Source organism: Schistocerca cancellata, chromosome 5 (assembly GCF_023864275.1).
Source record: "Schistocerca cancellata isolate TAMUIC-IGC-003103 chromosome 5, iqSchCanc2.1, whole genome shotgun sequence".
In the NCBI taxonomy this organism is placed as follows: Eukaryota; Metazoa; Arthropoda; class Insecta; order Orthoptera; family Acrididae; genus Schistocerca; species Schistocerca cancellata.
The window spans coordinates 503,531,899-503,546,107 of record NC_064630.1 but is presented as its reverse complement, the minus strand read 5'-3'; the positions used below and the strand labels follow the sequence as shown (position 1 = coordinate 503,546,107).

Below are 14,209 nucleotides of genomic sequence, written 5' to 3'. Positions count from 1 at the left end.
AAGCAGCTCCAAAAGTTAATAATTTTATGTCAGTTTAATTATGTAAATGTGTTACCTACAAATAAATTTTGTAATAAACAAGCAAATGGTAAACCTTTATATCTCCAAATGTATGTTTTCAATAGCAGCAACAGCAAGCATTAAAAAGTGTAGCTTACGTTAAGACTGGCATATCTGTGTCTGGCCCTGCTGATTTAGGTTTTCCATGATTTCCCTAAATTGCTTTAGGCAAATGCCGGGATGGTTCCTTTGAAAGGGCACGACCGACTTCCTTCCCCATCCTTCCCTAATCCAATGAGACCAATGACCTTGCTGTTTGGTCTCTTCCCCCAAATCAACCCAACCCAACCCAACCCACTTATGTTAAACCTGAAGCTATGTTTTCTGATGTACATGTTTAATTTTGTACAAGTAATTATTTCAGTTTTGATGTGATCTTTCAGGTAGTCATTTGTTTGACAGAGATGGTTGTCGTTTTTATTGTACTCAACACTTTGGTATGCAAGGGGTCCAGAAAATGAAATCTGCCAGGAAGGATCAAGAAAATTATACTGATGTGGGCAAAACAAAGATACATGGAATTGAAGCTCTCCTGAAGCATACTGATATGGTAAGCTTTCAAAATTATTATGTTGGTCATCTCTCTCTTGATCTCTCTCACTTAGCCCACAGACTTTTCACTCGGAGAAAAGAAACTCCAATGGGATTTTTTTGTATTTGAAGTGTACCATGTAATATCTTGAAAATCAAAAATTTTGTATGCCAAAATTTTGTCCAGCATGTAGGAATCAGTTGTAAAACATGACAATTTGGCAACATTCAAATGGCATACACAAGAAAACATTTCAGATTAAATGATTCTTCTTAGCTTGATTGTTAGCATAGTGCAAATTAAAAAAAAAAAATAATCATTCCATTACCTTTTCTCCCCATCATAAACCATTCCTTTGAAATACCATAATGACCACTGTCATATTTTTTGTATATGTGTTTCAGTTTCCTATCGTGTACCTGTTGCAATCTTCAGTACAAGCCTCATGTGATGCAGGTCTCCATCCTACTCTATGCTTTGCAAGTGTCTTCATATCTGAATAACTGTGTAAATCGACATGCAGTTGAACTTTCTTATTCTGTTCATCCAATGGGTTCCCTTTATGGTTTTTACCTGCAGCACTACCCTCAAATACCAAATCGACAGTTCCTTCATGCCTCAGAATGTGTCTTATCAACTGATACCTTCTTTTAGGCAAGTTGTATCACAAATTTCTTTTGTCCACAATTCAATTCAGTAACTCCTCATTAGTTGTGACTTATTAAACTGTAGTTCGGTAATATTCAGACCAGCTGGCAACTGCTTTGATTGGAATTTAAATTAGTAGATTCTTCTCTAAGTCTGAGAGTATTTTGCTTGTCTCATCTTGGACACCAACTAGAATAGCTTTCTCATGTCTGGCTCTCCTAAGGATATCAACAGTCCTGAGGGAATATCATCTATTTCAGGGACCAGCATTCTTCTGTAGCACCATGTTTCAAAAGCTTCTATTCTCTTCCTGTCTTAACAGCTTTTTGTCCATATTTCACTTCTGTTTAAGACTATACTCCAGACAAATACCTTTAGAAAAGACTTTCTAACACTTAAATTTATATTCAATGTTAACAAATTTCTCTTCTTCAGAAATACTTTTTATGTCATTGTCATTCTTCATTTTATATTCTCCCTACTTCAGTCATATGTTGTTTTACTGCCCAAATAAGAAAACTCATCCACTACTTTTAATGTCTCATTTCCTACATCTACATCTTCATACATACTCCGCAATCCACCATACGGTGCGTGGTGGAGGGTACCTCATACCACATCTAGCATCTTCTCTCCCTGTTCCACTCCCAAATAGAACGAGGGAAAAATGACTGCCTACATGCCTCTGTACGAGTCCTAATCTCTCTTATCTTTGTGGTCTTTCCGTAAAATATAAGTTGGCGGCATTAAAATTGTACTGCAATCAGACTCAAATGCTGGTTCTCTAAATTTCCTCAGTAGTGATTCACGAAAAGAACGCCTCCTTTCCTCCAGAGACTCACACCCGAGTTCCTGAAGCATTACCGTAACACTCGCGTGATGATCAAACCTACCAGTAACAAATCTAGCAGCCTGCCTCTGAATTGCTTCTATGTCCTCCCTCAATCTGACCTGATAGGGATCCTAAACGCTTGAGCAGTACTCAAGAATAGGTCGTATTAGTGTTTTATAAGCGGTCTTCTTTACAGATGAACCACATCTTCCCAAAATTCTACCAATGAACCGAAGACGACTATCCGCCTTCCCCACAACTGCCATTGCATGCTTGTCCCACTTCATATCGCTCTCCAGTGTTACGCCCAAATATTTAATTGACGTGACTGTGTCAAGCGCTACACTACTAATGGAGTATTCAAACATTACGGAATTCTTTTTCCTATTCGTGTGCATTAATTTACATTTATCTATATTTAGAGTTAGCTGCCATTTTTTACACAAATCCTGTCCAAGTCATCTTTTATCTTCCTACAGTCACTCAACGATGACACCTTCCCGTACACCACAGCATCATCAGCAAACAGCTGCACATTGCTATCCACCCTATTCAAAAGATCATTTTGTAGATAGAAAACAACAGCGGACCTACCACACTTCCCTAGGGCACTGCAGATGATACCTTCTTCTCCGATGAACACTCACCATCAAGGACAACGTACTGGGTGCTCTCTCAGCCTTGCTTGATTTAATTCGACTACATTCCATTACCTTTGTTTTGTTTTTGATGATGTTCATCTTATGTCCTTTCAAGACAGTATCCATTCCATTAACCTGCTCTTCCTAGTCCTTTGTTGTCTCTGCCATAATTACAATGTCATCAGCAAACCTGAACTTTAATTCCTTCATTAATTTTTTCTTTGATTTTCTGTACTGCTTGTTCAATCTACGGATTGAACATCATCAAGTATAGTATAAGCTAGAACCCTGCCATACTCCCTTCTTAACCACTGATTCCCTTTCATGACCTGTGACTCTTATAACTGCAGTCTGGTTTCTGTAAAAGTTGTAAATAAAGTTTCACTCTGTACCGTGCTACCTTTAGAATTTTGAAGAGTCATAGGGTCAATATTACCTCGTGTGATGCTACATTAACCAGAACCCCAACTGATCTTCCCCTAGGTCGGCGTGTAACAGTTCTTCCAATCTTCTGTATATAGATCATGTCAGTGTTTGCCAACCATGACTTATTAAACAGTTGTTCAGAAATATTTATACCAGCTGACAACTGCTTTCTTTGAAATTTAAATTCTTACATTCTTCTTTAAGTCTGAAGATATTTTGCATGTCTCATCTTGGACACCAACTGGATTATTTTTCTCGTGGTAGGCTCTCCTAAGGATATAGGCAGCCCTGAGGGAATATCATCTATTCCAGGGGCCTTGTTTTGACTGTCTTTCAGTGCTGTGTCAAATTCTTCTCACAGTATCATATCATCCATCTCATCTTCATCTACTTCCTCTTCCCTCTCTATAACACTCATAATGCCTTCATTTCTCATACTTGTATAGTTGCTTCATTTCTCTTGTATAGTTGCTCTATGTATTCATTCCACTTTCCAGCTTTCCCTTCTTTGCTTTATACTGGTTTTCTGTCTGAGTTATTTGTATAGTTGCTTCATGTTTCTCCAAACATATCTTTATTTTTGCTACAGATAGGACCTATCTTCTGCTAGTTCTACAGCGTTGCATTTATCCTTTAGCCATTCATGCCTAGTCATTTTGCACTTCTCTCAATCTCATTTTCTAGATGTCTTTATTCCATTTTGCCTACTTCATTTGCTGCATTTTTATATTTTCTCCTCTCATCTGTTAGATTCAATACCTCTTTTGAAATCCAACAATAGAATGTCTCAATGCTGTGCAATAACCCCTGTAGCATCAGAATAGGAGGCATTATTGATGTGCAAATCAACATCTACAATAATTTTGTTGCACTTTTTTGTGCAGAAAAATGGTAATACTTCTAATTGATAGTAAGCAGTTAAGTAAAAAGTTGTTGGATCTTCAATAACATGGACAAGAGTGAACTCTAAAAATTTGTAGATTTTTTATGTAGACTAAATCAGAATGATGTAGTATCATCATCATCATCATCATCATCATCATTGTAGCTATTTGCATTTGAGAACCACTGATATATAAGGGCCTTATACTTTATATATTACATCTGTATCTATTTCACAAAATATTGGGACACAGTTGTTTTTGAACTATGATACTGTTGTGAAAAGTTCTTCTCTGTAGTGTGGTTCTTCTCAGTGTCCATTCTTTCTCTACTTTCCTATGTTTATTCACCGCCTTCCAAACCACATCTACTTCCGAACCACACTTTATCAACGACCATCTGCGCACAACACAAGACTTCGTGATCATGTGGATTGTTGATGTAGCATCTATTGCTCCAGATTCTTTCCTCTGTTAGTTAATTCGAAAGATGGCGTGTACATGTAAATAAATGTACAAATTGTGTAGATTTTTTTAATTAGCTGAATCTTCTGCTTGGGGTGATTAACAGTGCGTTATAGCCTTCAGCCATATGCATCCATGGTTGTTGTAATGTCATTTATTCACCATCTCTTAGATTGTTGTCTACTTGGTCTTTCCTTATCTCTTACAATCCGACAGAGTACTTTGGTTCTGTAGCTGCGGTCCATTCATCTCCCTACATGACCTGCCCCCTTCTATCTCATTTTTATTGCTGCTTATTACGTCTTCCAATCTATTAAAAAAAACCTCGTGAACTGTGCAAAATAGGTAACTTTATGACCTGGAAGATTAAGAGCTGAATCTAGTGTAAACACCGTTATTTTTGTCAGGCTTATTTCAATTACTTTATTACATATAATAAACTATCACAAATATGTATTTGTCTGTGTGCACGCATGATTAAATGTCACTAAATCCTCATTCTTAAGAATGTTTTCTGTTAAAAAATATAACCTGGACAAAATTTTGGCACACACATTATTTTGCTTTAGATGTTTAAGAACTCCTAGTATGCACTTGGAGTGCTTGAATGTTTTGCCTCCTTGTATCCTGTTTTGGGGAACAAGAATAGATAACATGCATATTCCATACAGACTACACTTACAAATGATAAAAAAGTGAACACTGGATTTTGTTAGTAAAGGAGGAGGAAAAATATGTTCCACCACACCATAATGGTTGTACATGGTGTACATTTGCATGTCAAGATGAACAAAAATTATAAGACATTGAGACCAGAGTTTAGGCTTTACACAGAAAAAAGAATTTTTTTTCCAACTAATTTTGAGCAAACAGAATGGTGCAGATTTGTTAGGAAGAGATTGCACATAAATTAGTCTGAAGTTGTCTTGCGTTTCAGGTTACACATCATTATAAAATATATCCAGCATTTCAGCTGCTCTTACTGAGAGCCTACATCAGGTATGTTGTTGCCATTTAATGGCAGTTGTGTACTGCACATTAATCTTGTATTTCATTCCCTTTTCATGTAGGTTACCTCCTCTGTTTCCTTGTTTGATTATTAGTTCCAACATAATTTCAGAAATGGAAGTATTTGAGAGTTCATAAGTACTGTGCTGCTGCTGTTTCAATGTGTTACTTGTCCCCAGTTTTTCTATGTGAAGGTGGATAGAACCAGTATCTTAACATTTTATGTGTAAAACGAAATATCCTTCTGCAAATTAAAATGTGATATATACTATGCACGCTGGCATGAAGAATGATAGTGTGCCACACATGCTGTAATTAATTAAATTTGTTCATGATCCTAACGTAAGAGGTATACAGAATGTTTCAGAATGCTATAATTTAGTTGCTAGTCAATCTCCTGGGTTGTATGGTCATGTTCCATGAAACTTTTTCATTCCTAACATTTCATTCAGAACTGTGCTGGGCATCTTCAGAGGTGTGTGTGGTTCTGTTTCTTGCTGTCATCAGCTGTTGATGAAACATTAAGACCAAAGAATTTTCATGGAGCTCGACCACACAACTGGGAAAATTTACCAGGAGATGAGACATCTACCCATGAAAGCCTTTATTGTACAATGCTTTAACTCTCCAACTGTAATTGGATTTTGCAGTTTTGTGTATAAATTGGTGTGTTTAGTTAGTTATCCACTCCTGGATTATGTGATAGGTAAGCCTGTGTCGGTGTACAGCATTCCAATAGAACTGCATCAAATCACTCTTCAATACTTTATATGCTATAATGCATTTTGAAGACAATTTCTTCAGATTGAAATTTCAGTTAATTTGAATGCAGTTCACTATGTTGCTTTTGTGTGATGTTATATACAATATGAATGTCACTGTAAATTACCTACCAGGAAGATTACTGACAAAGTGAAATTTCAGACAACAGCAGCAACAGACACACAAACTCCAAAACTGCTAGCTTTCAAAACCAAAGATTCTCTCACCTGGCAAAAGAGATGAAAGACACGAAAGAAACTAAAACAACTAGAGGTTGAAATAAGAATAAGTAGGGATTAAAAAGGAAAAGGGTGACTAAGTGGTATTTTCTCCAACAAAAACTTCCCTTACACTAAAATTTGTTTCAGTAAATGTTTCTGTACTTACATTCTTTAACACTAGTTATGGCATCTTCTGGAAGATTCATTGCAACTTTGTTGCTTTTCTCATACATTTAGTTCATTAGTTGAAAAGTTCTGTGTCTTACTTCAGATAAACACTGAAAACTCTCTCATTTGTATAATTCTAGAAATTATATTCCATTTCTCATTTCCTTTAATAAATTGTATAATTGTGGCAGAAGAAAAGGTAAAAAAAAAGTTAATTTATGAAATTGTGATCTGACTGTGACAAAGCAGTTAATGAAACTGAGTGGATCCAACTAGCACAGGTGCAGGGTCATTAAATGTTTGTTGACAATGTGGTGTTGGACTGTAAAACCAGTATCCTGGAAAATTTATGCTGAGTTAACAGAATAAGTATGGAGCTGACAATTATTTTCTGAAGCAGTTTCATTTAATAACTATGTACAAAAGTTCATAGACTTCAGCAACTGTCATTGAAATTAAGTCTTTATGAAGTGTAGTAGAAATAAAGTTAGAATAATCACTCTGCCAGAAAGATAATGTCATTCTATAGAATTAAGGGACCATAAATATTTCATACATACTGAACTTACCAAGAAAAATTGAAAATTTCAGGTATAGTGGGCGCTGGATCAGTAATAAACAATCTGTGAATACAATTTTCACATTAACATTTTCCATTTTGTGATAAACCAATAATAGCTATTATCTTGTCGATTGCTGTTAAATGTGGCCATTGCCAATAGTATTCTAAGATGTCTTGCTCCTTGTGCGTGCAGTAGTAATTACATAAATATTTACAAAAATTATTTCTTATCCTCTCACAATCATTTTAGGTGTCTGTTTATTAATACTTAAGGCTTTTGGCACCAGGTTTTGCAATACATTATTTCTGTGACAAATTGGATTCATTAATAAATTAAGCTGTCCACGTAAAAATGAATGGATTATGATAACATGCAGTATCTTCTCACTTTCTTAATTAATATGCAGCATTTGAAGCATAATTTTTTTAAAAGGTAAATTGAAATTGTTTCATTGTGAGAATTGTTTCTGCTTTATAAATGATCATTTTCCTGAAACTGAATAATGTGCCAACTGGAGGAGAGAGAGAAAAAAAACTTTTTCATGTCTGCTATTAAGCTGAAATAGTTCTGCATTTTTTTATGCATTAAGTGTAAATTAATGGCATGTACCCAAAATGTTTAATTCTTGTAAAAGTAGATTTTTTTGTGAAACTGACTAATTCCACATCATCATGAAGTGCCTTGAAGAGTAACTAACAAGCTAACTATGTGTGATGTAGTAGGTAAGAAGTAGTCAAAAATTTTCTTTCTCTTTAAAACAAGCAAGCTGAAGTAGTAATGTTAGTTACAAGGGAAATAAACTGGAAGGCCTCCCTTTGTAATAGAATATGAACATTGTGTCATTCACTGGCCAGTGTTGCCTTAATAATATTCTGCAGCATACTTACATTATAAATATGGTTAATCAGTACGTAAGCCCCAATGACCTAAGAGGATTTTGATGTAATGAGTAGAGCATACCAGAAAGAAGTGAACATTCAAAGAGTGGGATAATAAAATGTGCAGTGTTTTTCAAAACTATGAAATAATAATTTAATTCAAAAGCAAATAACTTTCATCCCAGCTCTGGGTGCTCTGTTCATTGCTCATCATACCTGCAAAGGAGGAGTGAGTGACTGAGTGATTTGTGTTTCTGAATAAATCATGAATTTTTCACTCTATCCCTTCACCGTGGTTTTGCTTCACAACACAAACCTTTTTCCCTTAGGCACCAGAAGCAACACCAGAGAAGAGTAAACTGCACAGTATTGATGCAGTCGATCAAAGGACAACCCCTGAACGAATAGAATTTGAAAATCTTGTGACTTCTGATGTTGAAGAATTGCCAGGGGAAATGGATGAAGATGAATGGACTGATCGTAATTTTGGAACATCAGCTGCAGAAGGCTCTAGTGATTCTGTTTCCGATTTAAGGTACTACTGATCTTGTTGAAACTTAATTCTGTGTCCTATTTATAATTACTGTTAGCTTGAACTTGACAGGGAAAGAGAGAATTTTTTGCTAATAGCCGTAAGCTCTTCATTGTATTTCCAGCATGTACTAACAAGAAAGAGAGGGAGGTGGGAATGGGGGTACCCAAAGCTGTGCATAAGTACAAATGACTATTGATTTAGTGATTAGGATGTACAGTTCAGAGTAATACTGATAAAGAGCATTTGGAAATTGATAGATCAGAGATGAGGAAGAAACATGAGATTAATAGCAAGTTGCAAATGGAAAAATTAAGTATGGAAAAACAGAGAGGTGATGGGGGGAGGGGGGGATGGAAAGAAAAATCATTTATGTACAAACAGCGAGGGGAATAGTACAAGGATAGAGATGATCAGAGCAGGCAGCACTGAACTTCATTCAGAGATAAATACATATTTATTTCCTAAATTTTGTAGTTAATGGAGCAGTTGACAAAAATTGACTGAAGTTGCTTACAGATTATCTTTGGATCTAGTAAGAAGACTGCTATGATAGTCTGTCAGATTACACCGTCATCGTCGTCGTTATAATCTACTGGAAAATAATTTGTGACTGACATACATTTAAATCTGGCATCATGAATGTTATAGAACAACTGTTCAATGTGCTGTTAGATATTAGTGATGCAGGTAGTCATCTAGCTACAGACTGATTTATGCTGTTTGTATTAGTAATGGAAAAATTTTGAATGACATAATTGAAATAATGGTGGAGTAACTGCTGCCTGCAATTGAAATTTATCATGTCCGTGTACATTACTTTCTGTTTCAAAGAATGAATTTATGTTGTTACAGATTTAAATTTTTGAAAAACAGTGGACGATGTGCACTTTGATCCAGGAGCATTTCTTCCCTTTCTTTATTTTCATTTCCTTTCCTTTTATTTCATTTCTTCTTCTTTTTTCATGTGAAGTTTAATTATGTGCTTTGTTTCTTTTTCATCGTCCTCACGTATCAGTTCCTTTCTTTGTCCCTCCTCTTCCTCAACCCCACATATGTGTAGATTTGGTTTGAGACTGACTTTCAAGTTTATAACTTGCAATGAAATAATCTTAAAAATTCTTATAGCTCATCTTTAAGAATTTCATAATTCTATTGTTGATCATGTACATATATTACATACCTTAGCATTTCCTACTTTCTCATGCTGTATGTATTTTCAGTATATTTATTAATATTTTTAGGTCTGGAAAATTTCTCCCATATAATTAAATTTGTTTTGACTGGCACTACAACTGTTCTGATGTGATTCAATCTTCTCCAAATCTTCCAGTTTGATGTATTGCCTCTGGGCATCTCTTGTGAGACAGGGTAGTGCTTTGAGGGCTCATTTAGTTTGGTACTGAGCAGTCTCCTGCAGGATTTAAGTCTGCTAGGTTCGCATGAAGCACCATGTAGGAGATGGCACTCATCGAATGTTTGTTTAAATATTTCTGTATGCTCATGTGCAATTCTTCTTAATTCAGGATCCGAGAAACCAGTCACTTTATATTACTTCCCAATTGGTGTGGGTTTCATGCATCCTGTTTCTAGCCTGCATATGTCTGTTAGGTTTGTATATACTTTTTTAGCTTGTACAAGCTATCTGGCCCAAACAGGGCATACATATTCTGCCATAGGAAAACAAAGCACTTGGACAGTCGTTCTCAACACGGTTGGTCTGGCTCCCCATTTACTATTAAATAGTTTCCTCAAGATGATGATCCTTGTAGCATCTTTTTGCCAGGTCTTATGGCAATGATACTTGTATGTCGGTGATCTGTCCAGCAAGCCACCCAGGTATGTTTGTTTGTGTCTGTGTTCCAGGTTGATGCCTTTCCAGGTGATGTTCTGCTTTCTCTGTGCCCATTTTGGGTGACAGTAGAAAGTGCTAACTTGTGACTTTGAGGAGTTTGGATACTCAGACATGATATTAAATGAGTTTTCCAGTTTCTTTTCTACTTTCACAAAGCTCTTTTCTTGTGTGCATATAGCAACATCATTAGCATAATGGGCACCATGGTCTGGCGTTGGTTGAGCATTTGTGTGTAGGTTAGGTAAAAGAGGGACCACAATACTCCCCAAGTGAGACAGTTCTTTTGTTGACTCCATCAACTTTTCCTACCCTCCAGTGTTATATAAAACTGTCTGTTTCATAATAGAAATACAATAATAATAAAGGTTCAATAAATTTTGTGAGCTGATGGTTCTTAAATGTGTTGTAGAGTGTTTTTTTTCCCCATGAGCATACTATGGTTGACAGTGTCATTTGAACTAACGGAGATCTTTCCTCTGTGTGTTCTGTAAGGAACAGGATTTGACAAGCACATGGTTTTTTGGTTTGAATCCATCCTGTTTGGGAGTGACCTCTCAGTCTGTAATATTTGCTGTGCAGTTTAAAATCATTCATTCATATAGGTTATACGGATGGCATAGTAGCACTGTTGGATGGTAATTCTTCACTTGGCCTGCTTCTTTACCAGGCATCAACAGTGCTATGATCTTTGATTTCCTCCACATCTTGCGCATTTTTTGACAGTGGTTAAAGAGTTGCAGAATCCCTTGTTTGGCACTAGGACCAAGGTATTCAATCTGTTCCACACATATAGCATTGACAGTGAATAATGTTTTGAACACGTTTGGATCTTGGCTCTGGATTCCGATAATTTTTATTTTCTGACAGTTCTTGGATTTTCTATTTACTAAGAGTTGGACAATTTGACTGGGTGTTACTGTAGAGAGGTGCTTGACTATCCTAGGGTCACAGTTAAGTTCCAGACCACATTGCTGATGTGGGTCATATTGATTCTTTCCAGAGTTTCAACCTATTTTGGTTGTCTTCACTCACAAATCATTTCCATTAGTGTTCTTTGCAAAGGACAACCTCTTCATCATAGGGTCCTGTTCAGAAAGTGCTTTGTATTTCCTCAGGATGTTCTTTGATTCATTTGAAAAGCCTGATATTAAATGCTGTGTATATCCTAGAAGTCATTTGAAGTGTCTCTAAGCCGGTTTTGTAATTTTCTGGGACTGGGAAAAAATTTTTATTTCTGCTCCAGTTTCTTAGTGTATGCTGTTCATTCACTTTCTTTAAGGTAAAACCTTCTGTGGAATGATGTTTTTGTTGCTCTCAGAACAGCTTGGAGTTCTGATAAGCTAATGTATTGTAGGAAGAAGCATGTGTACAATTTTTAAGCATCAATCTTTCAAATTTGTGTTAACAAAACAATTACTGGGGACAGATTCATGGCTCCAGATCTAATTGTTGAAAGAGTATGGTAGCCTGGTGTCATGAAGAAGGGGGTAAATTATTTATTTCTGTCCACTGCTCTAGTATATGTCCATTTTCTCCTGTATCTCTGAAGCTCCATGATGTGCTATGGCAATTGAAGTCTGCTAAAATGAACTGGATTTTTCTGGTTATTGAAGTTTGGTGGTAAGATCGGCAGAGCTTATCTGTGGCAGGCTTGTATACTGATGTTACAGTAAAGATGCCACATTTAACATTCAGTAGTTCTATGTTGCTGTTGGTAGTTTCGTTGATCAATGTTGTAGCTATCTCAGGTTTTGTGAAGACAGCACTGCCATATTTAGGATGTTGGTTTTTATAGCTAATTCCATTTCCTCTATTTCTGGTCTTATTTTCCATTATTTTCTGTGTGTTTCCTGGATGCACAGTATATCCCATTTGTGCATGTGACAAAGTTCTGATAGAATTTGTTGTTTATTTTTGGTGATACAATCTATGTTTAGACTTACAATAATCAGAGTTGGCTCCGATAAGTGCTTTTTCTTTTCCAGTTTCTGGTTTTTTAATGCTGTTAAGTTTTTATATGACTGATTAAAGTGTGATTATTCTAGTGATTCTGGTGACGAAGACAATGAGGTCTTTGAGGAAGCTGTTGATCAGCCATTTACAGCTGATGAGACACGTAAATTAGCTGAAGACTGGACACGACGATACTCGAGAAATACTCCTGCAGAAGTCCAAAATGGCAGCATTTCCAAACAGGTAGCACATGGCAATGGAGAAGATGAAAGCACAAGTTTGAATGATGGAGATACTGATGGAGATATGAGTGGAAAGGAATCTGAAAGTGATGGTATGTTTATCATTATATAAAAATTAAAATCTTTGTCAATGCAGACAAGTTTGCTTTAAGAAGAAACAGTACACTTTTCCACACAACAAATGCACACAGTTATATGTTTGTAGTGAGGGGAAAAATATAAAACCTTAACTTGTAAAGTGGTAGGAGACTTCAATCCTCTAAATAGCATAAAATTCAACTTCTTAATTTAAGAAATATTATTTGCAGTTACCAGTTAATGAAATTATTCTCTTCTTGCAGACTTGCTTCAAATCCTTTTCTTGCTGATATAAATGTGTGTAGTCTTTTTATTCAGTTGAAATTTCCATTATTTTAATATGTATTGTAAAAACAATTAAAATAATCATCGAACATGAAAATAAGCAGTAGTTGCATTCTGATTTAGTTCACTGTATTGTATATCAGAATAAACATCTTTCTTATGAGAGATTGTTATTGATTTACTTTTATGTTCCATAAGTCTTATTTGTGTTTCTTGCAATAATGTGTCATCCAACATATAAAAATAAATTTTTTTCGTAATGAATAATTGCATGGTAATCATGCACAGAAATAGTTTGTGTTTATAATACTTAACTTACAGTAGGAACTCCAGGGTGGAATAATGATATGGAAAGGATAGATTGCTACTCGCCATATAGAGGAGGCACTGAGTCACAGGCAGGGCGCAATGAAAAAAACTGCTAAAATATTAAAGCTTTTGGACAAAGTCCTTCTTCTGCAATAGGAAACACACACACACACATTCCCACAAGCACAACTCACATAAATGTGGTCATTCTCTCAGGGGTCATAGGAGCAAAGGATATGCTGTGGGGAGAGTTCCTACCTACACGATTTAGAAAATCTAGCGTTGGAAGGAAGAATCTAGATGGCACAGGCTGTGGAGTATTCATAAAAGTGAAGCACATCATGTTGGTTGGCATGTTCAGCAACTGGGTGGCCCAGCTGTCCCTTGGCCAGAGCTTGTTGTAGACAAACAGCTTATTAAATGCCTTGCCCAAGTAGAAAGTGGCACAGCAGTTCCACCTTAGTTGGTAGACTACATAGCTGTTTTCACAAGTGGCACTGCCTTCGATATGGTAGGAGATGATTGTGACAGTTCTGAAGTATGGAATCTCGGTCCTGATCGTGAAGATGTCATGTATGGGACAAGTCTTGCATCTGGGTCTGTTGCAGGGATACAAGGCATGAGGCAAGAGTTTGGGAACAGGGGTGGAGTAGGATCAGGCATGGGTATTGGACAGGTTTGGTGTGTGCTGAAATACCACTGTGGGAGGGGTAGGGAGGATATTCATTTCAGAGCATGATGACAGCTAGTCAAAACACTGACAGAGAATTTGATTCAGTCACTGCAGGTGTGGGTGGTACAGAGTTATGAGAGGAGTACTCTCTAGTGGCAGGACAGTGGGCATGTGAGTGGTGGTAGATTGCTGGAGAG

General features: G+C 36.4%; 1 protein-coding gene across 2 annotated transcripts in view; it reads left to right on the top strand.

Annotated features, from left to right (window-relative positions):
* Nucleotides 1-14,209, top strand: part of LOC126188985 (F-actin-monooxygenase Mical) — a 550,752-nt gene that overhangs the window by 382,693 nt on the left and 153,850 nt on the right. For both annotated transcript variants that reach the window (XM_049930777.1, XM_049930776.1), the window contains exons 20-22: nucleotides 444-610; nucleotides 8,415-8,620; nucleotides 12,518-12,759. In XM_049930777.1, the coding sequence (XP_049786734.1) occupies nucleotides 444-610; nucleotides 8,415-8,620; nucleotides 12,518-12,759 (615 nt within the window). The remainder of the gene's footprint in view (nucleotides 1-443; nucleotides 611-8,414; nucleotides 8,621-12,517; nucleotides 12,760-14,209) is intronic.